The 24,125-nt window shown below is 46.7% G+C and overlaps 2 protein-coding genes across 2 annotated transcripts in view; both read right to left on the bottom strand.

The window, feature by feature from the left end:
• Positions 1 to 12,254, bottom strand: part of SIK2 (salt inducible kinase 2) — a 42,740-nt gene extending 30,486 nt beyond the window's left edge. The window contains exons 1-3 of the mRNA XM_069876570.1: positions 12,094 to 12,254; positions 3,415 to 3,531; positions 280 to 343 (exon numbers count right to left, since the gene is read on the bottom strand). Coding sequence (XP_069732671.1) covers positions 280 to 343; positions 3,415 to 3,531; positions 12,094 to 12,222 — 310 coding nt within the window. The 5' untranslated portion in view covers positions 12,223 to 12,254. The remainder of the gene's footprint in view (positions 1 to 279; positions 344 to 3,414; positions 3,532 to 12,093) is intronic.
• Positions 12,255 to 16,479: 4,225 nt separating this feature from the next.
• On the bottom strand, positions 16,480 to 21,761 carry LAYN (layilin). Its single transcript, XM_069876575.1, has 7 exons — positions 21,726 to 21,761; positions 20,431 to 20,728; positions 19,013 to 19,170; positions 18,322 to 18,360; positions 17,886 to 17,969; positions 17,464 to 17,566; positions 16,480 to 17,117 (listed from the first exon to the last, which is right to left on the bottom strand). Exons 1-7 carry the CDS (start codon positions 21,733 to 21,735, stop codon positions 16,760 to 16,762), a joined length of 1,050 nt encoding a protein of 349 aa, XP_069732676.1. The 5' UTR covers positions 21,736 to 21,761; the 3' UTR covers positions 16,480 to 16,759.
• Positions 21,762 to 24,125: the final 2,364 nt, after the last annotated feature.

The following is a 24,125-nucleotide window of genomic DNA, read 5'->3' as shown; positions in this document are numbered from 1 at the left end:
ATGACCACCTCGCTTCCTCACATATAACAGGAGCAAAACCACCTTTCTAGTCATGTAAATGCAACTTAACAGCTATAGAATCTTGACTGAGTTCTGAGAACGATTCATAAATGAAACCTTAAAACTAAAAACCTAAAAATATGGGGTTGTTGCAGCCCAAGTGCAGGACCTGGCACTGAGTCTTGTTGAACCCCATCCCATCGGCCTCGACCCATGGATCCAGCCTGACAACTGGAAGTTAACATTAAAAGTTGATCATGAAAACATTCGCTTGCTTACCAAAAATTTCTCCGTTTTTGGCAAATTCTGTCACAAGGTACAACATGCTTTTGGTCTCCATCACCTGTTGACAGACAAATTACACATGAGATTGTTTGTGGGAATTAAAAATCAAACACACATCCAAACAGGTACATATTTTCATTGTTCTCTTCTGGTAAGGATGTGAAAGTTTTGACTTGCACAAGCAGTTATCATAATCTTTCACTTTGTTTTTTCAAGTTACCTCAAAATTTCCAATGGGAGCATTTGCACTCTAAGCACACAAGGATTCTTAGCTACAAGTGACTAACACAAAATGATAGCATCCTCAGTGGCTGGTTTAAAGACTTTTATTTAAGGAATCAGTCAAAAGTATTAAAAGTAATTCCCTTGCCCAGCTTTTCTAACACCCTGATGGTGAGTGCTTGTGAAAGCCAACTGGGGATGACATTGCCCACTGTTACTAACAGTTCCGTAGTTATAGAAAGGAAAAAAAGCAAAAAAAAAGTTGAGCATTGATCTTAAAACCTCATAAAACCCAGGCAAAAGCAGCACATCACAGGATCCCATTGTACAATCGGACAGTACAGCTCTAGAGCTATCATCTGGTGGAGGACAGAAATCAAACCAAACTTGAAGCATCTTCTACCTTCCCTTCTGTTAAGTCTCAGCCCTCCTGTTACAAGAAGAGAGCACTCAATTAAAAAATACGGGGGTCTGGAAGGAACATATGGAGATAAACAGGAAAAATAAGGAAAGAGGGTAAAGGGAAGACCTCAAAACTTTTCCATGAGCAGTTGTTCATGGCCTTGAACAGATTTCACCCAACAAATCAAGATTCCAAGCTTCTGTGATACATGTTGGGAAACGGAGCCCAGTCAGTTATCTTGCAGCTTTCTTCCTAATGACCTACTCCTCATTTGCTTAACCAGCCACTCAGGAATGCGCTGCACGAACAGCATAATCCAAAGAGACTCTGGCAGTGAAAAACCCTCTTCCTCAAAATAAAAGTCATTTAGGACTTCACTCAGTATAACACAGCAATTCCAACATCCAGCCCATTCTGGGCCTGTTTCGATAACCACAGTAAAACAGCTCAGCCTGAGCAGTCTGTGGACAAGGCCTTCTTGAGTTTGATTTTTGCATTTTATTTGTAGACAAGTTTGAAGTCTGCTCAGATCGTTTTTCTTCAAAGAGTTAAATCCTGAAAGATCTGTAGTTATAAAACTAGCAGAATCGCCAAACTTGCCCAGCCAGCAGACAGAACAGGACAGCAGTTCTGCAGTCTCTCCTGCACCCTTGTCTAATTCTATAACAGCTGAGCTTATTATTATAACTGAAATGTCTGCGTCTGGAAGGCAAAACAGTTTGGAAAGACTGTTTTAAACCAACATTTGCAGACAGGAAGCTACAACAGCCTGTGGATTACATGGATACAGAACCATACTTAAGCCAAGATTGCTGGCTTCATTACCCAACTCTGACAATCAGTAGTTCCTTGACATGAGTCAACTCAGAAACTTGTAATATGAACACAATACACTGACAGGCACAGGATACGAGTAAACTAGTAAGACAATTTGATTTAAGGTTATTTTAAAAATTAACTTACCTACCACACACATTTCTAACAAGCCACTCCCTTCACAGTAAAAGGGTAAGCACTATAGAACAGTCACCCTCCCCTTCAAGCGGTCTTGCTGATCTCCAGACTTAAATTAACTCTTCTCAGACTCTGCTCCGTACTACAATTCCTCTCTCCTTTACTATTTCTGTGTTTTGTCATTCATTCAGGAGGAACCATGGTAGATATTACTCAAGCTAGTTAGAAATTTAACTCCCCAAGATCCACCTGCACTCAGTGAACTGATATTTATAAAAGGAAGCACCAATCTCTTTCCCATAAGCTAAACAAAGCTAAACAAGTCTAAACTGGGACCTTCCTCAGTATTCAGCAAAGCAACTCTAACACCACAGGTCCAAGTCCTTGTTCTCACATTGCTTTTAGACATCGTCAGATGAACCTGAATACAACATTTGGTTTTTGAACGCACAATTCCCCATTTGTTAGTTGAGCTGGGCTTATTTCAAACACGCAAGAGAAAATCTCCAAAGCGTTCTGTTTGTTAAACTGAACACTAACAGACCCCAGGGAGAATATTCTTAGGAAAGCCTTAAAAGCAAGAGTTAACTGAAGCAGAAATGCCAGCAGCCTCAAACATTTTACCATATGCTTGCAGGAACAGAAAATGAAATGAAAGAGAAACAATATAAAACAAGCCTGAGTTTTGCTATACAAGCTGTGCACTAAAAAAAGGCACCAGTGAAAACCTTCAAAATCTTTCCTTGCCTGCAATTGTACACCTTATCACCAGCACAGGCTTATCTCTAACGTATACACACATTGTTGTACCATAATTATTCATCCTTTATGTTATAAAGGGATATATTCAATTCCACAACATCCATAATTCACTTTAGGATAAATACCGATTTGTCCATACCCACAACAGAATTGAAATGCAAGATTCCAATAAAAACCTCCAAAGAACGAGTTATCAGTCTCCCAGTAAATGTTCTTCAAGATAAAGCGTTCAGGAAGCTCTTGCTTGCTGCACGCACTTACATCACAAGCCCATATGCAGAATTAGGATTTACGTATCCGCATGTCTTATCATCCTTAGATAAGGAAAAAAGGCTGCAAGTACTCCTCAATCTGCGCTTTGAGCCAAGACTCTACGCAAGAAAACCACTAAATCCATGCCGAGCCTCCCAGCCAGTACTCACGGTAGAGATAGCGTTCTGAACGCTCCTACCCTGCTCCAGCTTACACCGTACCTTGACTTCTAACAGACAGCAAAGTCTCATCGCTGGGCATTTCCAAATCAGCCCTATCATGAACATAAAATTTACAGCCTTCTGTGCAGTTTAGACAGGTTTCTGGTACACCTGAATGTCTATACCACAGAACAAAAAAGACCACAACTGATGTACTTCCCAACAAGTTAAATCCTTCTCCAATACAAATCAATACCAGAAAAGCAGAGTTTGCCACAGACTGGTGATCTACCTGAAGGCACTGGTGTAGGGCAAGCTCTTCATGTAGGAGCAGAAGAAAGAGGTAGAAGGGAAGAGAGACATCGCTGACCATACCTGGTAGAGCTTTATAATGTGTGGGTGGTCAAGCATTTTCATTATCTGCACTTCTCTGTAGATCTTCTCCAGGTTAACAGCATCCAGCTGAGACTTGTCAATTATTTTTATTGCCACCTGCAGAGAAATAGCAAAAGTGAGATTAAAACTCCAACATTTTCTTTCAGTTTATCTTCGTTATAAAAGGAATAATGCAACTGCAGACAACTGGGGGCCGCCTTCTAGCTCAGAAATACACATCCCACACTGAAAAATACAGCAACACAACTTTACATGTGCTAGCTGGCTGCAGGACTATCACCTACACCAGCAAACCAGAAAAAGAGACTTCTATAGCAAAGAGAAGAGACAGAACATGGGATGGAAGCCAATGCCCCAACAAGCCCAAGTGTAGAGCACTCATACTGGTGTGAACGATTGAGGAAGCAGTGTCATAAGGCCAAGAACCTTCTTAGAAAGCCAAACGGTGTCTATTCCTGGTGTCAAGGTAGCCAAGCTGAATCCCACAAATGCAAAATGAAAGGAAATTTTAAAGGAAAAAACATTGGCACTACACAATAATCAAGACATGATGGATCCATGTAGTTTCAGTTGTGTGCTTGTTTTAACTGTAGTTAATCTGCTACTACATAGGGACATCTGCAGTTCAGGGAGAAAACTCTGTACAGGTGTTTGTCAGTCAAACCTCACAAACGGATCTCTATTAGTTTAGAAAACAGATTTTGGTGCTGGTGACCTTGTTTTTCACCAATACAAGCAACATGAATTACAGAGAACTTGCACACATTTAAGAGACTAAACATTTCAAACAGAATATACTAGGAAAAAAAAAGACCTAATCCAAGAATAAAAAAAAATATAGCTCCTACAAAAATTACGCAAAGGATAACAATACTAAAGAATATTGGATATATAAATTGCATTTTTATACTCTGAACATCACATTATTAATGCTGAAGCAGAAGCAAACAATATAAGTCACACAAATGCTTCCAATTATAACTGCGTTTCACAAACGAATGAACTATGTGAGACAGCTGCTATGCAGGAGACAGAAATCCACAGGAGGTGAACCTCATTATCTCTAGGAAAACTGATCATGGACCCACCTGAAATCAGAATTAACTATTTATTGGCTTCATTTCAGCATGCTCTTGCTTGATAACCAGATTCCCTGGTCTTCGTCCACCACCAGAAAAATAACATTCTGCTATAAGTGAATAAACTGATCTAGCTTTGTAATCAGTGGAAAGCTGTCTTGGTTTCTAAGATGCACTCTTGCACAGCTGAGGCAGAACAAAACCCTTCTCCAAAGCAAACAGAACAGCTGGCACTTTGGAAGAAGCAGTACCCACAATGGCATCTAGCCGCTCCACAGCGCTGACCTCCTCCCCAACCTTCTTCTGTCCTAGCGTAACACACAGTAACATAGGCATCCTGATGCCTGATCTGTTCGAAACACGCTTCCCCTGCTGTCTTCTGCTCACTGTGTGTACTCACAGCACTTCGCAGTGCATCTGCTCTGCCCTTTTTCATGTGACACTGCATCACGCACTGAAAATCATACGGGAACAGCGATGGTCGAGGCAGCAGGTCCAAAATGATTACAGATCTCCCTTTGGGTTTCCATCTTCTGATTATGAAGACACCAGTTCTAAACTATGGAACTATAACACATGGACCACCTGCTTCTGCTCCTATCTATTACCCTCTCATCCTATTCCCATTCCTCCCAACTACAAGGTCAATTTGCTGTCTTACACTTGGTATATGTATAAAACTTGATAAAAAAGGCCTGGCTCACACACCCAAGGAATCATTCAGCCTGGAGAAGAGAAGGCTGCGAGGAGACCTTAGAGCAGCCTCCAGTACTGAAAGGGGCTCCAGGAAAGCTGGGGAGGGACTCTTGATCAGGGAGGGCAGGGATAGGATGAGGGGGAACAGTTTCCAGCTGAGAGAGGGGAGATTGAGATGAGATCTTAGGGACCCCTCCTGTGGGTTGGAACCACGCTGTGGTTCAATTAATAAGGGGCACATAAAACAAGAACAGGGACGTACGCAGGACTGGACTGTGCAAATTCACGCTTCCTGCCTTGCCAGATTTGCACTCCCTTTGCCTGCCCCCGACAGTCGCTCATGCTCCCAGCAGGTCCCTTGCCCTCCCTTATGAAGGCAGAACTGCAAGCTGCTTCCTTATTTGGTCCAGAACAATCAGTCATGCAGCTAGAAAAAAAAAAAGCACCACACAAAAGCCATACCTTTAAGTCTCACTGGACTAATTTAAAATCACACCTAATAAAATGACTTCTGGTTATTGTTTACTTTTGCAGACACAATTTATTAGGCTAAGGAGGAATTACTTCACTAGAAAGTTACAAAATGTCAAAGTCATCAAACCAAACCGCTAAACCCAGACCAAATTCTTAAACATACACCAGGAAATATTTATTACAAACAACCCATGTGTCACATTTCTCAGCTTCCTCTCATTTATTTTATTCTGTCTCTCTAGAATCAACCACAGACACAAGCTGGTTTCTCCTTCCCTCCCCACATCTGTCCCAGTTTATGCCCAGTAGTTGGGTGACCTCCAGATTTAAGAGCAATGGAGCCCAATGTTCCTTATTTACAAACCAGTTAAAAGATTGATCCACAGCAATCTTGTATTCCCATCACAAAATGGCAACACATCTTTCAGTCAAGCAAGGAGGTTATCTCCAAGTCTTGGATAGATCAGGTATTCAGGAAAGCCTAAATGCTTCCTTCATCAATTTAGCATAACGCAAAAAAACCCAAACCCTGCTGAATGTTTTTAGCATTTAAAGTATAATGGTAATCTAATTAGAACAGCAGTTTACACAGACAGCACCAGCGTCTCAGTAACTTGAGTATTGACAGCAGCTTTTCTTCACCTTCTTCTTCCTTCACAAAGGCACCACGATGTAGAGCCTTTACCTAAAACCTGCAGCTCTTGCAGCTTCTCAGGCTGCCTCCTTTCCCAGCTCTGGATCACTTCACTTCACCTTGCAGTCCCTGAGCATTTTCTCCTCATAGTTAGGTGGTTTACAAAGCTCTCCAAGTGCAAGCAAAAAAAATCAGGCAGTAACTTTCTCCTGTTTACTCTTCTTGCACAAAGGAAATGCGTGCGGTACAGAAAAGCTAATAAAAGTGAAGCTACACAGGACTTCAAAGAGAAGAGGTGATGTCTAGCATAGAAGAGGAAAATATTGACAGCTATCTCTAATACGGTTATGAAAGCGTGTGTTACATGAGTTCTGTTTCTCAGCTTTCTGAAATAATTCTAAGCACAGGTCTCCACTAATCAAGAATATTTTATTTGAGATGCAAGAGGAAGAGAAGCAAACTAAAAAACAAGCTGTATTTCCAGTTTAAATAGCTTTTCAGTTTGGAAAACACCACCTCAAATCCTATCTTCTCTTACGATGTGGAGTTATTTGGTACTATTAAGCAGTTTGTTTTGAACAGAGAGCAAAAGTGTGTGCCTAATCAAAGGAAAAGACCTTGCTACTTGCAGCCGTTGTACAACTCTCAACGTGTACGTTACATACGTGCACGCAGTGGGAGGCTGCTACAGGAGGAGCCCAGCAGCAGCTGGCACCGCTGCTTCTACAGTCAAATGCAGATGTGGTATCTCCTCTAATCTGAATCTTCACTTTTCACACATTCTGCCAGGGCCATAGAAGATTTAGAGAAAAAACACTTGGAAATACTTAAAATCCAACCACTTCTTCATAATACTGCAAGAAGGAACAGCGCATTCAACAGCAGCAGCTCACTTTTGTCCATCATCTCCGCTGTGTCATGATTACAGGAAAGAGGGAAGCAATTCTTAGAGGTGGAGAAGCTGCTTCAAGGAGCAGTTTCCTATCTGAAAAGTGTGTTTTGTTCCTGAATATACAGCTTGCTAACAACCTCCAGCATCTTGCAGAGATGCCAGAACATCACTCTAATCTTTTGAAGACAGTGCAGAGTGACTGCACGCAGAAATGTCGTCTCAGTCTACAAGAAAGCTGGGGAGGGGCTCTTTATCAGGGGGTGCAGGGACAGGATGAGGAGGAACGGTTTTCAGCTCCAAGAGGGGAGATTAAGATGAGATCTCAGGAAAAAATGTTTTGCTGTGAGGGTGAGGAAGCCCTGGCCCAGGCTGCCCAGAGCAGTGGTGGCTGCCCCATCCCTGGAGGGGTTCAAGGCCAGGTTGGATGGGGCTTGGAGCCCCTGATCCAGTGGGAGGTGTCCCTGCTCATGGCAGGGGTGGAACGGGATGGGCTTTGAGGTCTCTTCCAACCCAAACCATTCCATGATTCTATGAAATTAACACACAAAAAAAGGTTGGTCCACGTCAGCTTTTTAAGGTTTCAAGCAGGTTACAGGCTTGAGTTTTTAACCCAGTACATCCTAGAAGTAGATAAACTGCATTGAAATCAACAAGCACAACTTCCTGCAATCTGGAGCAACTCCAGTTTGCAACAGCAAAGTGTCTGGATATCAAGGCTTTATACAAGCATTGACCTCCCTTCACGCGCAGCACATCATACCCAACGCCATCTACCTGTGAGCTTCCACCTCTGCCTCAGATACGCATTCCTCCTCTCGTCTTGCACAGATCTGGAGAGTCCACAGCTGCAAACTGTTAAATCAGCACCCTGAGGGATTGTGGGTTTTTTTGGTGATAGTGTCATTTGCCTATTGAATTACTCAGTACAACTAACTGTGTGCGACACAGCACAGGGAACTGCCAGCTCAGCTTGTATCTATTCCCTTCCACAAGCTATCACCAACATACTTCACACCTGACGCAGTATCGCATCTTGCATCAGGAGCTGGTGATTTTCAGAGAGATGCTCAAGCCACCCGTAGCGCACCAGAGTGCTGAAAGCAAACCCGTGAGCCCTAAGGACACGTTAGGCAGAGGGGTTCCATTTTCACCCCAGGAGAATGGCTAATATTGTTCCGGGGATGACGAACCCTTAGGGGATATTGGTTACCAAGTTTTAAGGGTGGGTGGGGAACACAACTCTTGCACACAGCCTATCCACAAATCCTTTCCTTCCCTAAAATGCACTGCTTTATTCCCAGTACTTTCATCTATTCCGAGAGCTTTTCATTACTGTTCATTATTTCACGCGTCACTGTGTTTCACTAGATGCAAATATCCACCTTCTTCAACTTTATGCTTCCATTGACTCTTGTTCCCTTTTCTTAGTCTCCTCCTTTGGAGGAAAGACTTACCAGTTGATGCCTCTAGCAAAAGTTACACTAAGATCACAGGATTTCTCGGCAGCAGGATAATCAGCCCAGCAGGAAAGCACATGTCACCAACTTACATGGCAACAAACACACAAACAAGCAGCCCGGCTGAGGTGACACTCCCCCCATTTTTCTTAATTTTCACACTTTTTGCTGTTTGACCAACTGCCACGCAGTTTTAGTGTTGCATTAGGGGTCAAGTTAAGATTCCCAAGTTTGTTTGCACACATCATCTACCACCTTGCATTACACGTACCTTCTGCCTCAGGACTGGTTTCATTTTACTTTCACCTATACTTTGATTCATGGCAACTGTTTTTTCAAGTTACAATTTTATATTCCAGTATGTAGGTTTTAGATAAAAAGGGTGGATCCTGTACATAATCCGTAAGCGGTGACCTTTCAAGGTAATATGATCCCATCTTTCATTAATTTGACAGTTTTCAGCTAGTCAGTTATGTAAAGAAAAGGGCAAGTATTTTTATAGATGTAAAATACAATTTCAGAGTATTGATGTTAAAGAAGCCGAAGCATGAACAGGTTCTCAATTTAAAAGGTTCAGAGAGGGAGATTCAGGAGAAACTGAGACAAGGGAACAGTCATTTTTAGAAGGGCTTTCTGAGCAGACCCAACGGTACGCAGGTACACCCTTTCCAGAGCCTAATAACCTGAATATTCTGCCACGGGAACCTTAATAAAGGCACAGATAAATGTGAGAAATTAACAACACAAGGAATTAAAACAACACTTTAGAAGAAGCTTGAAATACAAGCAGCCTTCTGTGTAGAAACATTAACAGCAGGACTTCCACTTCACGTGCAGAGCAAACTAACCCCAAATCAAGTGAGGTGGTCCAGACCTGAAGTGCTTATTTAAAGTAGTATTTGGCTAAAATTAATCCCCCCCTGCCATCACTAGAAGTGATCGTAATAGGGTTCCTCTTCCTCAAAGACCACATAAGCACTTCCAGCAACTAACTCAGCAGTTCAGTCCCAAATAAACATTCCTGCACCTCTGACTGCAGAAAGTCAGCGCAGCTGCACTGGAAAATGAAAGACCTTGACACAAATCGCCAACACAGGCAAAACTGCTGCAAAAAAAGTCACACTGAAAGGCTTCAGACTGGACACAAGGCTCCTCAGGAGAGGAAAGCTGGTTACAAAATTCAAGACGTAATTGGGATGCGCTAGAATTCAGCAGTTTCTTAGGATACAGATGGAAAAAACACAGGGAGCTGCTAACCTCTAAATTTTCTGTAACCTTTGCTATTTTCAATGACGCTAAACAATCAGCTTCCTAAAGCAACAAGTAAAACAAGGTTAAAGTTTTCATCCCCATCACAAAGCCAAAGCAACGAGAGCTAAAAAGCAAACGACAAGCTGGGAACGAACACCAACACTGCAAGGTCTTCACGTGGCAGGGAAGATTTGTAAAAATAATTAATGGTTCCTCGTGAAACTTGAGAACTAAGACAAAAGAAAAAATTTCTTTTAGTAGCAAAGCTCACAGATCCCAGTGTGGCCAGAACCATGTTAGCATTCTAAAGTCCAGACAAAGGGAATTTTTCATTCCCGTAAGGAATCAGTTTCCAGCACAAGACCACGGTAACTGAGTAATTCCAGGACTTTTTGGATTTTTACTTTGTCCTTTGGACAATATTTTATTAACTTGTGCCTGCTAGGGAGTAGCACAATGAGCTCTTCTTCAGTAAACAATGAAAGTAACCGTAGCGGAGCCTTACAAAACGCTTCTCTCTAGGTGTAGTGACTAAAGCTACCCAAGAAGAAGATGCAAGAGGAGGCTAATCTTTCAAAGCCATTACTCTCACCAGATACCCGTTCTTAACAAGTGAATGCAACTACGTTTTACCCATGCAGACCTGCACTCGTTTTTGGTTTAGGTAAAGCACAAGATATTAACCATCAGGTAACACACTGGAAGGGTTAAACAAAGAGACTGAAAATGGTCCAATTTGGCCGACTGACAGGATGAAGAATTCAGGACACACACACAAGTTCTTCTACTAAAACAGATTAAAGAGGGAGAAAGGCTGGTCATCTGCAGGTCAGGGAGCTGTAAAACACTTCAGACATGAAAGCAGGGATGACTAGACGGAGCGAACGATCCCTGTGAGCACAAAGTTATCGCTACCCACTGCTCCGCTCACCGACTGAGCCGGAACCTTCCCGCACCCTCCCGACCCGAGCATCCTCACTGGGACAGCACCACGGGGCATCCCGCTACAGCGGGACAGTGGGACAGGGAAGGGGACAGCAGGATAGGGAAGGGAAAGGGCAGCCACGGCTCCTGCAGCCCAACACCTCAAATACATCCAATATTCCCCCCTTCCCATTAAGGCAGGGGCTCCAGTGCTGGATGGGATAAGAGGAGTGAGCAGCCCGCGAGGCAGCTGCCGCCCCACAAAACCCAGCTCCCAGCAGAGCCCCACAACCCCAGACCCCGGGCTCCATGCAGAGCCCCCCAGCTCCGAGGGCAGCTGCCCCTGCCTCGCCCCACAGCCTGCAGCGCAGACCCATAACCCCACCCCAGCTCCCTCCAACCCCCCAGCTCCTGAGCAGAGCCCCGTAAACCCACACCAGCTGCCCCTCCACCCCACACCCTGCATCCCAGCCCCATAAACCCAGCCCTACACCATGCAGCTGAGCCCCTTAACCCCAGCCCCATAACCCCCAGCCCCACACCCTGCACCCCAGCCCCATAACCCCAGCTCTGTTGCAGCACAGCCCCAAACCCCCAGCCCTACACCATTCAGCTAAGCCCCATAACCCCCAACCCCACACCCTGCACCCCAGCCCCAGAACCCCAGCCCCACAGCCCCCAGTCCCACACCGTGCACCCCAGCCCCACACCATTCAGCTGAGCCCCATAACCCCATCCCCACACCCTGCACCTCAGCCCCAGAACCCCATCCCCACACCCTGCACCCCAGCCCCACAGCCCGTACCCCAACCCCACAGCCCCAGCCCCACACCATTCAGCTGAGCCCCATAACCCCAGCCCCATACCCTGCACCTCAGCTCCATAACCTCCAGCCCCATAACCCTAGCCCTACTGCAGCTGAGCCCTGCATCCCCAGCCCCACACCCTGCACTCCAGCCCCATAACCCACAGCCCTCAGCCCCCATCCCCACAGCCCCCATCCCCACAGCCCCTCAGCCTCCATCCCCACAGCCCCTCAGCCCCCATCCCCACAGCCCCTCAGCCCCCATCCCCACAGCCCCTCAGACTCCATCCCCACAGCCCCCATCATCCCCACAGCCCCTCAGCCCTCAGCCCCCATCCCCACAGCCCCTCAGCCCCACAGCCCCTCAGCCCCCATCCCCACAGCCCCTTTCCCCCATCCCCACAGCCCCTCAGCCCCCATCATCCCCACAGCCCCCATCCCCGCACCTCGCTGCGGGTGATGCGGTGCCGGGCCAGCTTGACCACGGCGAAGTTGCCCTTGCCCAGGGTGCCCTCGATGTCGTAGAAGCCGACTCTGGCGGGGGGCGGCGGGGCCCTGGGCTCGCCCATCCCCATGCTGCGGCCGCTCGCCCCGCGGCCCCGGCCCCGCCCCGCCCCCCGCGTCAGCGCGCGCGTCACGGGGCGGGGCGGCGCCATGGCAACCGGGCCCCCGGCCCCCCCGCCTCCCCTCTGGGCCTTCCCTTTCCTCCTCCCCTTCCCCCTTCCCCTCCTGACCTTTCCTTTCCTGTCCTCTTCCTTCGAGAGATCCCCTTCCCCCTTCCCCTCCTGACCTTTCCTTTCCTGTCCTCTTCCTTCCTTCTCTTCCCACTCTTCCCTTCACTCTCACCCTTCCCTTTCCTCTTCCCCCTTTCCTCTTTTCTTCCTTCTCTCCCTCTCCTGCCTCCCTTACACTCTCTCTCCTCCTTTCTTTCCCACTTTCTCTTCCTTTCTGTTCTCTCCCCTCCCTCCTTCCTTCCCCTTCTTCCCCTTCTTCCCCTTCTTCCCCTTCTTCCCCTTCTTCCCCCTCTTCCCCCTCTTCCCCCTCTTCCCCTTCCTTCCTTCCTTCCTTCCTTCCTTCCTTCCTTCCTTCCTTCCTTCCTTCCTTCCTTCCTTCCTTCCTTCCTTCCTTCCTTCCTTCCTTCCTTCCTTCCTTCCTTCCTTCCTTCCTTCCTTCCTTCCTTCCTTCCTTCCTTCCTTCCTTCCCCCCCTCCTTTTCTCCTTTCCCTCCCTCCCTCCTTTTCTCCTTTCCCTCACTCACCTTCTCACCCTTTCCTCCTCCTTCCCCTCTCCCTTTCCCCTTCCCCTCTCACCTCCCTTCCCCTTTCCACCCCCTTTCATTTCTTTTCCTCTACACCTGGAGCAACAGATTTGGATGCTCCATTTGGCGTAAGGTGGTTGGAGGCTCTGCAGAGCTGACAGTGTACACATGAAAAGATTAAGGGCTCTTACGCAGAGTTTCCTTTCCAGGACTAGGTTGTCCCTGTCTGCTCTGTGCTTGCCCTTACACCCACCCTACACCTGAAGCTGCCTCATACGTGTGGGAAGTTGGTTGAGTCTGTTGGGTGGCGATGACTGCTCTGCAAAGGGAGCTGAAGACCTTGATGAAAAGTTAGTGCTCGTCCCTCCCTGCGCTTGCAGCTCAGGAGACTCCTCTAAGGAATGACATTTTGAGATGCTGCTGCCGACTTCGCCAGCTCTGGGTAATAACCGTGCTCTGTTCATCCCCAAAGAGGCTCTGGCAGTGACTAACTTGTCAGCGGGAGTTAGTCAGCCACCCGCTTCCCCACGGCTGACAGGTGCGTCAGCGAGCACCATAATCCTACCGGAATAGAAAGCCGTGTCATCCCGAGCTGCTACCTCTGATGTTTCACTCTTGTCTCACCACGCAGGTGCTTCATTTATTTCAGAAATGCTGACCATAATCCTAGCACGATGTGTTAAAAGTAACACTGTGCAAAATATTACCTAATATCCATTCTGAGTCACTTTATTACAAATAGATTTTTTTAGTATTGTATTTATTTACTTCCTCACCACTTCAATCCATGTGAAATCTGACCAGGCTGGTGCAAAAATGAGTATTAAGTCAGATTTTTTGTTTGTGATAGAAAACGGCAGAAACTTTCTTGTGCTGCACACCACGACACGCCGGGTTGCGCCTGGAAGTTCAGGTTACAGGAACATTTCTGCTAGAGGAAAAAAGCTAGAGGCAGCCCCAAACCCATTCTTTGTCCAGTCGCCTTTACCAGCCACGGGTGGCTTTTGCTGTGCTTCAAGAAAGTGATGCCAGTGCTTGAGACAGAGAAACTCTTCCAGGAGGAGCTGCCTGACACAAACTGTGGAGCACACGTGCCCTCCTGTGGCCAATGTTCCTGTTGGTGGAACCACAGCCAAGATGCTCTGCTGCACAGAGATCTCGTAGAGCAGTCTGGGTTGGAAGGGACCTTAAAGATCATCCAATTCCATCTATCAAAGAAAGAGGTTGGAACATCGCCTCGCCGTCTAATAACTTTCAACGATGATGAGCACATGCAGCTGGTTTTGCCTCAGCTCAAGAAGCCAGCAGCTCAAAAGACCAGGGCACACACTTAGTTGCCAAAACACAGCTTTACATCTCTACAGACCTAAGCTCCAACATCTGGCCTGTGCTTTTCTCTCTCATTTCCTGCTTTTCAGTGCCTGAAAGATGCTTAGTGTCTCCCCGCAGTAAGAGAAAAGACCAAGAATCATAGAATAGGTTGGGTTGGAATCATAGAATCATAGTATAACCAGGTTGGAAGAGACCCACCGGATCATCGAGTCCAACCATTCCTATCAAATGGAAGGGATCATCCAGTTCCAACCCCCCCTGCACACCAGCCTCACCTATAACATTGGGGAAGTGAGAGAAGCAGCTGTGGAGACCCACCACTGTATTTCCTTGTTTGTGACGAGGCCGAGGTCACACACCCCCAGAAACTGCCTCCTGCGTATTTGCATTGGCAGAGACCACTCGTGGACACTTCGTGCACTCATTTCTCCTGTTGTTTCAGTCCCACATAAATGACCTTCTGCCAAAGCCTTTGGCCCAGCTTTGTTTCCCGGAGGCTTGTGCAGATTGGGTTTGCTTCATTTTCCTATTTATGTGTTTTCATGCAATGGAGAAGAGAAAACTTCTAGGGAGCCCTGCCAAGAACTAAATTCATTTCAGATGTTTCACAGCCAGACTTTTTGATGGCAAAACGTTGCTCTTCTGAGGCCACACATATTCACCTGCAAAGCATCAGGTGAGTAAAGCTGTGTCCTGCGAGGTGTGCTTGATTTGCTCGGCCATTCTTCCTCTATCACCTTGTCTCTGATCAAAGAATTAATAAACAAACTCAAACCCCAGATGGATCCAAAACCTGGAGTTAAGCACATCCCTAGAGTAAAGCCAGACAAAGCAGATATAATTCCTGGTGATTTTAACAATGTATTCTGAAGAGCTCTGGCTTCAGTAAGATTTTCACAATGTTGAGATCGCCTCAGCCTGCACCTTCCTTTTAGCTCTGCGTGATATCTTGTATGCCTGCAGGTAAAACTCACCCAGCAAAAGACTGGCACTCTACTACTGTATCACATTTCTGTCCATCACAGGGCGCACAGGGCATCCTAAACAAAGTAAACACTGGAAACATCCAGCCAGGGAAAGGAGATGCACAGAAATCTTTCCTTGCCGTGATCTTGCAGGCTATTAAACAGGGGTGTTGGCTGAGAAATGATACAGTTACATGGTAATCTTTACGATTGCTTGAGTCCATGAAATAAATCTGAACTAAGGATTTCAGGGCTTAACAGGGATGCAGAGAGTAAAAATTTCCCTTGGCTGTTTAAATCGTAAATTTAGTTAGCTGCAGTTCTTGTCTGATCAATGCAAGCATTCCTGTGTTCAGAAGGGACATGCTTGACTGATATCTATGGACAAGAGCTTTGTGAAACATCAGAAACATTGACATAATTGCAACCAATACGGAATGGAAAAGCTTTGAGTGTTGTGAGGGTTTTATACATAGACAGAGAGACAATTAGGCATTTACTGTCTTTATTTGGCTTGTGAACTTGATCTGACAGAATAAGTAGAAAAGATTACTTGCTATACTTAGGGCCAGGTACCAGAATTGTTAAACCAAACTGTATCTTTAATCAAATTTTTATACGTCATGGCTTAGTCCAGACATGCTTCAGAACTGCTGCACGGGACCAGCTTTCTCTCTTTTCCAATATATATTCCTTATTTTTGTGATAGAAGTTGTCTCTTGCAATATGCATCCAAAGGCCTTACTATGTACCAATGACCAAGTTAAATTCAGTTTATCTTGGAATAGTTCATCACAGCCATTTTTAACATCCTATTTCTCCTAGGTCCTTAAGAACTTTATTAAATGTGCTGCCAGTCACAGAGATAATGATCTGGAAAACATTTAGTGTGAAGAACCATCCCTTGTCTCTTTCCCTTAGAGGTCATGCAGTGAACTACAGACTGTGAATTTTTTGAGGTAAATGGTGCTGCACCTTGCAATTCCTTTTTTCCAGAGGATAGCTGAGGGAACACAGCCCTGTGACACCAAAGGAGCTGGAGTTACATGCTGTGACTCTCCCACATTGAAGCCACATCGCTCTCTGTGTGAGGTGTCCCTCGGTGCCACGGGCAGAGGGAGAGGCCAGTGGAGCTGGGAAGGGGCTGACATGGGAGCAATGACCAACCTGCAACCACAGCTGCATTCTTGGGGACACCAAGTGTGACCAGGGGTTGACTTTTAATGCCTTTGAAGATGAGAAAGTCAGTTAAATAAATAGAGATTTTTGATTGTCCTCTAGTTTCAAAGGCATGTCTTTGGAGTACAGAAAGTAATTGAGAGTAATAACAAACCATTCCTGAGGCAAAAGGGCACTCAATGCAAAGCAAAATATACACATTGTATTCAGTTAGGATCTTTAAAAACCCGTATTCTTTCAAAAAAGAATATAGGGACAATGCAAACCCAAGATAAATATCTTATATGCCATTACTGAAACAAGTGCATAGGGAGGTCAGGTTAACTTATCCTGATAATCATCATGTCATCCATATTCCAGGCTTTTTTTGTCCATTTCCTTAATATCCATAAATCTCATTCTCCACCCAGGTCGATTCCTTGCTCCTCCCCACACGATCTCCACCCAGCTCATAGATATCATTGGTCACAAAGCCACTTTCAGTACTGGCCAACGTCACAAAGCCACTCGTTGATGGGTTCATTGCCGCATCATCGTAATCCCTGGAGAGGCTGTCGAGCACTTTATCTTCCTGTGTACGGAAGGAAGAATTCTTAGTGTCAGGCCTGGTTCCAGCCAGATCGGCTTCCGATTGCTTCTTGATCACTCTATAAATATCCAGATTCGGACTGTTCCTCCTGGGGTTAGAGAGCCACGTGTCTTCTTCCTTTGGGCTTGCATCCACTCGCTCCCGTCTCCTTAGGGATGGGGGGAAGAGGACAGGTCATAAAATGTTTTTTTACAGAGACAAATACAAGACAGCGCCACACCTCTCTAACAGTAATTTTATGATGAGGGAAGCCTATGCTTGGAGCACGGACTCGGGATGATATTTGTTACTCCTTGCCATTCCAGGTGGGGGGCAACGAGATGGAATAGTCCCATGGCACAAGTAACTCATTCTGGAGCATCCATTCCACTTTGTAAACATCTATTTGGCTGAAAGCTGTCCTCTCCAGAGCATCTGGTAGGATCCTGGAGCTGTGAAGTGTGTGCCAGGACAACAAATCACCGGTTCACCTGTTACAAAAAGCTGTCACTTACCTTTTCAGCAAAAGCCAAAACCAGAAGATGGAAGTAATGACCAGCAAGAGAAGCAGAACAAGAACGCTGGGAATAAGGATGTAGGCAAGGCTCTGAATAGGTCCTAGGGGTAAAAATGAGACAAACAGTTAACAATTTAAACATTCAGAAGTGATCTAATAAATGAAAAGTAGCTTTTCCAGACCCCAAAAACTTTGCACATCTTTAGATGCAGAACGTTTTGGCAGCCAAAGAAATTGGTTTAGATTTGCACTGGAAAAGACTTGAGGGAAGGGTTTTTTTCAGACCCACTTGTCTAAATTCAGTCTTCTACACTTAGGATCAAACAATTCAAACTGAAACGTTGACTGTTTGCAGCCACATGTGAGGAACGTGGGCTTGCACAGTTAGAGAAGGGACTGGGCGTTGAATGCACCACATACCTTTGGCTCCCACAACTGTCACATTAGCAGCTTTCTTATGGCGTCCTTCTGGGAATACTGGGCTCAAGGGCTCTGTTGCGACACCTGGAAAGAAGCAGCTTAATTAACATTCCAGATGTTATTTGGATGAGTTTAAGAATCATAAAAAGTGAGAGTGAGAGGAGATTGAAGAGACTGCCAGCTGTGAAGATATGTAAGGTGTACTGGTATTCTTTTGCTTAGGTTTCTCCAGCCTGATCAGTGACCCCAGACACAGCATCAACAAAGCACACTGAATTCCTGGATTACGGAATAGCACGAGGAAAGTGGAAACAGCAGGGAAGCTTTTTGCTTGGTAAGTTCTCAGTCTGTGGGCGCCTTTGACAGCGAGTGTAATACAGTAGTTCTACTGAACGTTAGCTTGAAAAAAAGCCCTAAACAAGAAACTGTAACTCACCTCTGTGTGAATTCTCTATTGGAGCAGTCGTTGGCTTCTCTAGAAGATAAAAAATATGCACAAGTTCCTCATAAGCTTGAGCAGAGAGACCAAGTGTGCTGAATAGAGTCCGATACATGAACACCCTTCTATGATACTCCCCCTCCCTTTGGCCCTATTTCATATCTCAAATACTTTATAAAGATCAACCGAGACTTCCTATAAGGCACAAGGAAAGGAGCTACAGATATTGGATTGTTTTCCCTGGGTCTTGCGTAAATTTAAAGATGTCTGTCTCTTACTAGATCTTCCCAGTTAAGATAAGAAAGCTGGGGAGGGGCTCTTGATCAGGCAGTACAGGGATAGGACAAGGAGCAACGGTTTTAAGATGAAAAAGGGGAGATTGAGATGAGATCGTGGGGAGAAATGTTTTGCTGTGAGGGTGGTGAGGCCCTGGCCCAGGCTGCCCAGAGCAGGGGTGGCTGCCCCATCCCTGGAGGGGTTCAAGGCCAGGCTGGATGGGGCTTGGAGCCCCTGATCCCGTGGGAGGTGTTCCTGCCCATGGCAGGGGTGGGACTGGATGGGCTTTGAGGTCCCTTCCAATTAAAATAATTCCATGATCTACGATTCTATCTGTTACTGCAACTTCTTCATACTTCCTGTCGGGGCCTGGGAACTGGTTGAGTTTTAAAGCTACAGAATGACTCATTACCAAGAGGATATTTGCAAATGAAGTTATTTTTCATGTTGCATCTGTCGTCATTCCATTGAAACATGTAAGGACCTCCGACACCTGGCGGGGCAGATGGCTGGTGGTACATCACAACGCACATTTCACTCCCACAGGACGGCTCATCTACATACCAGTTCCTAAGAAAACACAACAAACACGTCACATCAGGCTTGCCGTCACTTCTCACAGTGCTGCAAAAGCTGAGATGGGGATGCAGTAAATGGGACACTGTGGGAGGACAGGATCAAAAAGGATTACAGCTCTACACACCCCATCCCGTTCTCACCCACCAGTAAAATTAAGAACTATAACAATACAATTATTTACACTTTATCTTCTCTTATTGGAATTCTTAATTCTCAAAGGAAACTCAGTGAGCAAGGTCTTTGACAAATATCAAGGACTGAAGGGCCAAGTTCCTCACTGCCAGGAGAGCTTTGACTTTCTCTGCACAACTTTAGACTTGTGCAAAACCATCTATCTAAATGATTTTTGCTCTTTGGCCTCGGTGCCCAATGCCTGCAGAATTTCAACACTTACTTGCTAAGAAAATGAAAAAGCTAAAGCAGGATCCAGTTTTCTCTGCCTAGGAAAAGACTGTGTTGAAAAACCCTGTCTTGTGGCTGGTTTTTATTTGTAATAATAAACTCCACCACTGGAAAACCATAGACATTTCCAAGAAGCATGCAGGAAGGAGGCTTCGCTGCTTCTCACTCTGTAACACAATCGTTACTGAAGAGGCATTTCATGCATCTCAGAGAGACCCTTATAAACTTGTGTCCTGCTTTGAAAAGTGTTCAAGCCTCGCTGCTTTTGGAACAAGCAACGTTCTGCATGCCAAGCACCTTCTGAAAGCTGATTCATACAGTTTAAATAATTCCAGATATACCAAGTTATTCAACATGGGACAAACCCCAGGCATGTTAAAGAAGCATTTTTTTCAATCATAACAATGCTGTACTCCTCCTTTATCTCCTTCCTCATCCACTGCCCTTTCTTTTCCTTAGCTTTATAATTTATCATAAATCAGCTGTGTCCACCACAAAAGGCAATAAAGCTACGCCTGACTCCGTAGCAGCAGATCTGGTTCCAGTTCCCTGTTACCCAACCCAAACACCTGAACCACAGGAGACACTCAAATACATTGAGCAATGCTGAAAGCAGTTCTGTTTCATTCTTTGTTGCACAGAGTAGCATAAATTTCTTATGGGTTCCCAAAGCATAAAGTTCACAATAACAAGACCGTTTTTACACATATACAATTTAAAGGTCCCTACCAACCCAAAGCATGCTATGATTCTATCAAGAAGAAAGCAAAGGCAGACTTGTCAAGGCTTTCATCAGCCTGGCAGTGTTTAAAGCAGATTTGCTTCCCGGTCTCACTCATGGTTACCTACCGGAACGTGGATGAGCTGCCGTCTGACCAGGAATAGAGGTTCTGACACTCGGTACCGCTGTCTACCTCCTTCTTTTCCCTCCTAAGCCCTATCCAAAAATCCCCATCAGAAGCTAAGAGGTTCATGATAAACTTCTCAATCAGTCTTTGCTCTGCTTCTGTCTCAATGCTGACGAGGTGTCCGCCATCAGCTCCGCAGGCTGAATGGGCTTCTTCATAGCTGATCCTGCGTGAAGCATCATGAAAATAAACTATTTTGTAGCACGGCCGCTGTGTTCCACCCCGGCAAAGCGTGTGTCCTGCAGAAAACAGAAAGAAATGTTACAGAAGCTATGCCCGACAGCTAACACTTCCATTTAGTTGAGTTTCCTGTGGAAAATACAACACAGGAAAACACCTCTTGTAATACTGGACATTCCCTTACACAAAACCAGGAACAAAAACTAATAGACTTTGTAGAGCACGAGGAGACAACTTTGTGTGGGCTGGACACTCAGCCAGGACGCAGGAGTGGTTCTGTTAGCGGGGGCAGGATTTAACATTCCTACAGGAACGCAACAGTGAGAGCAGGAGGGTTTCTCCCTGGAAGGGGAAGGCGAGATGGGGTTCTCAGTGCCCCGGGAACCCAGGGGTGCTCCCACCCGCCGCGGAGGATGCGGAGGTTTCCCAGGACATCCGAACCAGTGTCCAAACAGCCAAACCCCAACGCAAGAGGGGAGCGGCCAGTGGAGATGGTTCCCAGTTGGGGCTGGGTTGCAAGCCCCACATCCCGCACTCCTCTGCACCCGTTCCCCCTCTCTGCTGAGCCCCGTGTCCCGCATCCAGACCAGCATCCCCCTTCCCTGCTGTGTCCCACATCCAGCCCAGCATCCCCTGCCACTGCTGAGCCCTGCATCCTCCCTCTCCACCGTGTCCCTCATCCAGCCCCGCATCCAGCCCCGCATCGTCCCTCCTTGCTCCCTGCTGTGTCCTGCATCCATCCCTGCATCCCCGCTCCCCGCTGTGTCCCGCATCCAGCCCCGCATCCATCCCTGCATCCCCGCTCCCCGCTGTGTCCCGCATCCAGCCCCGCATCCATCCCTGCATCCCCGCTCCCCGCTGTGTCCCGCACCCAGCCCCGCATCCCGCATCCAGCCCTGCATCCCCGCTCCCCGCATCCCCCTGCATCCTCCCGCATCCCCAGCCACCGCTGTGTCCTGCATCCCGCACCAGCCGCGCATCCCCCGCTCCCAGCTCCGCATCCCCCCGCATCCCCCGCATCCCCCCGCTCCCCCTCGTCCCCCCAGCCCCGCTCACCGCCCCGCATCGCCGCAGCCCCCAGAGCCGCCGCGCACAGCGCCGCCGCCGCCGCCAGCAGCATCCTCGGAGCCGGCTCCCGGCGAGCCGCCGCCTCCCCCGGGCTCGGGGCCAGCGGGACCAGCCCCCGGGGCCGGGCCGGGATCCCCGGCGCCTCCCTCGGGGCGGTGGGGGAGGGAGGGACCCGGGGGCCAGGGCGCCTCCCACGTTTGGAGTAGTTTGGGTTGGAGGGGACCTTGGAGATGGTGTGGTTCCATCCCCTGCGATGGGCGCACGTCCCGCTGGACCGGGCTGCCCTGATGTCTCACCTAAATCTTCCCAGCTCCAGTTTAAAGACATTCCCCCTCATCCCATCGCTGCACCCGCTAATCCTGTGGCTCTTCCCCCTGCCTCGTCCTTCAGACACCGCATCCCTCCTGCCTGCTTCCCCCAACCCCATCCCTACTGAGCACAGAGACATCTCCATCCAACAAATATTGTGACCCTCAGGCTGACCTTCCCCACAAAAACATGCAGCTGCCTTTCAGAAACCGCTGCAAGGCTGAACTCAGAACACGGGAGCTTTGTTTTGAACCCTACGAAGCGCTGAGCTTGCTGGATGCTCCTCTTTCTGGCATCATCAGCTCTCCAGCTACTTAAAAGTTTGAACAGCTCAAGACTCAACAGCTGTTTGGTCTGCAGAAAGGGGCACAGCACCAAAACAACGGGGTATCCCACCTGTATCTTACAGCCTCTCCCATCTCAAAAGCGCTGCTGAGGAACCCACCGTCACGCAGCGGCAGCGAAGCAGTTGCTGGAGAGTTTTCTGGCTTCAAGGGGGAAATAGGAGTAGCTGACGGAAGCTTTTGTTGATCTATTTTTAACAGAGGTCAGCTGCTGGCCCTGTGTAAAATGATAACAAAACGTAGTGTCTTGATTGTGCAACCTTAATATTACCAGCCCCGGGCTCTTCTGTTTAACCTGGTTTCTCCTTTCAGAAAGAAGTTTCCTACCACAGACAAAGCAGATGCTTTCTGTTTATAATTTTGGCAAATGCAGCACGCATGAAATATTTTCAATTTAGCAGCCCCCGCGGACTAGATGTGTGTCATTTGAGAGCCAGCTAGGGAGTTCAGGAGATTTCAAATCCCACAAGTCAAAAACCTCAAGACTGTAGATGTTCACGGGGTACAAGTATACGACCACCCAGGCAGGGATTTTGGCTCCCAGGTATTTTAACATTAATATTTCTAAAGCCAGCTGTGCTCATAAACACATATGGCGATGTTGCCAGGGAGAGCTGAGGTGGAGATGCATGTATGTGAGAGCACAAGAGAGCAGAACATGTGTTTCCCTGAACTAAATTACACCAATAGATGTAATAGTCATGCTAGAAATCCATTCCACCTAATGCCCAGTATTTTTCCCAGGATATTTGCTTTCAAAGTGAATTGTTGCCAGTCATTTCTTGGCTTTCATATCCATACGTTAAGCTGGAATGAGATGTAAGCTGTGGATTCATTGCTCAGCCTTTAAGTTGTGGATATTCGGCAACACTGTCTTGCTTCTTGCCAGTGTGAGAAAAATAGCCTTACTTAAATAATTTAAATGGCATTCGTTAAAAGGAAGAACTTGCTGAGTCAAGGGTTGTGAGGTACCTTGTCAGCGTTTTCGAAGATGAGGTGGCTTTTAGGAATAAAGAACAACTTATGGAATCATAGAATCACTTAGATTGGAAGAAAACATTAAAATCAGCCTAAACACACTGTTAGGGCTGCCCTGAGAGCCCCCATCTGACTGACCCAACTGTGTCTGGGGAAGGGGGCTCAGGTTTTGGGGAAGAAAGTTCAGGTTTTGGGATAACCAGGTCAGTGCTGGTGTACTGTAAAGGCAAAAGCACCTGTCACAACTTCACGGTACAGAAGGGAAAGTATCAACAGCAACCGTGGAAAGACCCAGGTGCCTGCCTGTTAAAAATATCCTGCCTATCCCGAGTTGAGGGGTGAGTTACATCTACAAAGCCAGTTAAATAAACTGCCTTTTAATCTGAAAAATAAAGGAGGGGAAGTGCAACACTACTTGTAGCCAAAACTTGCAGTTCTGGTGAGGCGCCTTCCCCATCCCGCTCGCTCTCGGACTAACGGTGACGGTGAGTGACCCTCAGCTTGTGTTCTGCCTGACAGGGGTCCTGTTTATTTCAATAGCTGCTTATTGATGCTGGAAAATAACGGCGTTTGCATCACTCAGCAGGTCACAGCCAAATGCCAGAAAGGAAACTGCCTGGAATAACACAGAGAGGTTGTCAGTTTGTTGGGAACCAGGGATCCTTCGCTGCCAGGTTTACAGACGGTTGCGCTGCCGTCCCCGACCTGAATGGAATTCTGCCTCAGGCTGTTTTATCCCACATATTTCTGATGTCTT

Source organism: Phaenicophaeus curvirostris, chromosome 25 (genome assembly GCF_032191515.1).
Source record: "Phaenicophaeus curvirostris isolate KB17595 chromosome 25, BPBGC_Pcur_1.0, whole genome shotgun sequence".
NCBI classification, from domain to species: Eukaryota; Metazoa; Chordata; class Aves; order Cuculiformes; family Cuculidae; genus Phaenicophaeus; species Phaenicophaeus curvirostris.
Note: the sequence above shows the minus strand (reverse complement) of the source record. Positions and strands in the feature narration are given on the sequence as shown.

Bases quoted from the DNA above. Each gene is read 5' to 3' on its own strand.
- LAYN (XM_069876575.1), bottom strand. The intron at 17,970-18,321 runs GTGAGTTACAGT...GCTTCTTTCCAG, and splicing joins AATAGAGAATTCACACAGAG to GTGTCGCAACAGAGCCCTTG. The intron at 17,118-17,463 runs GTAAGTGACAGC...CCCATCCCTAAG, and splicing joins TTTTGGCTTTTGCTGAAAAG to GAGACGGGAGCGAGTGGATG.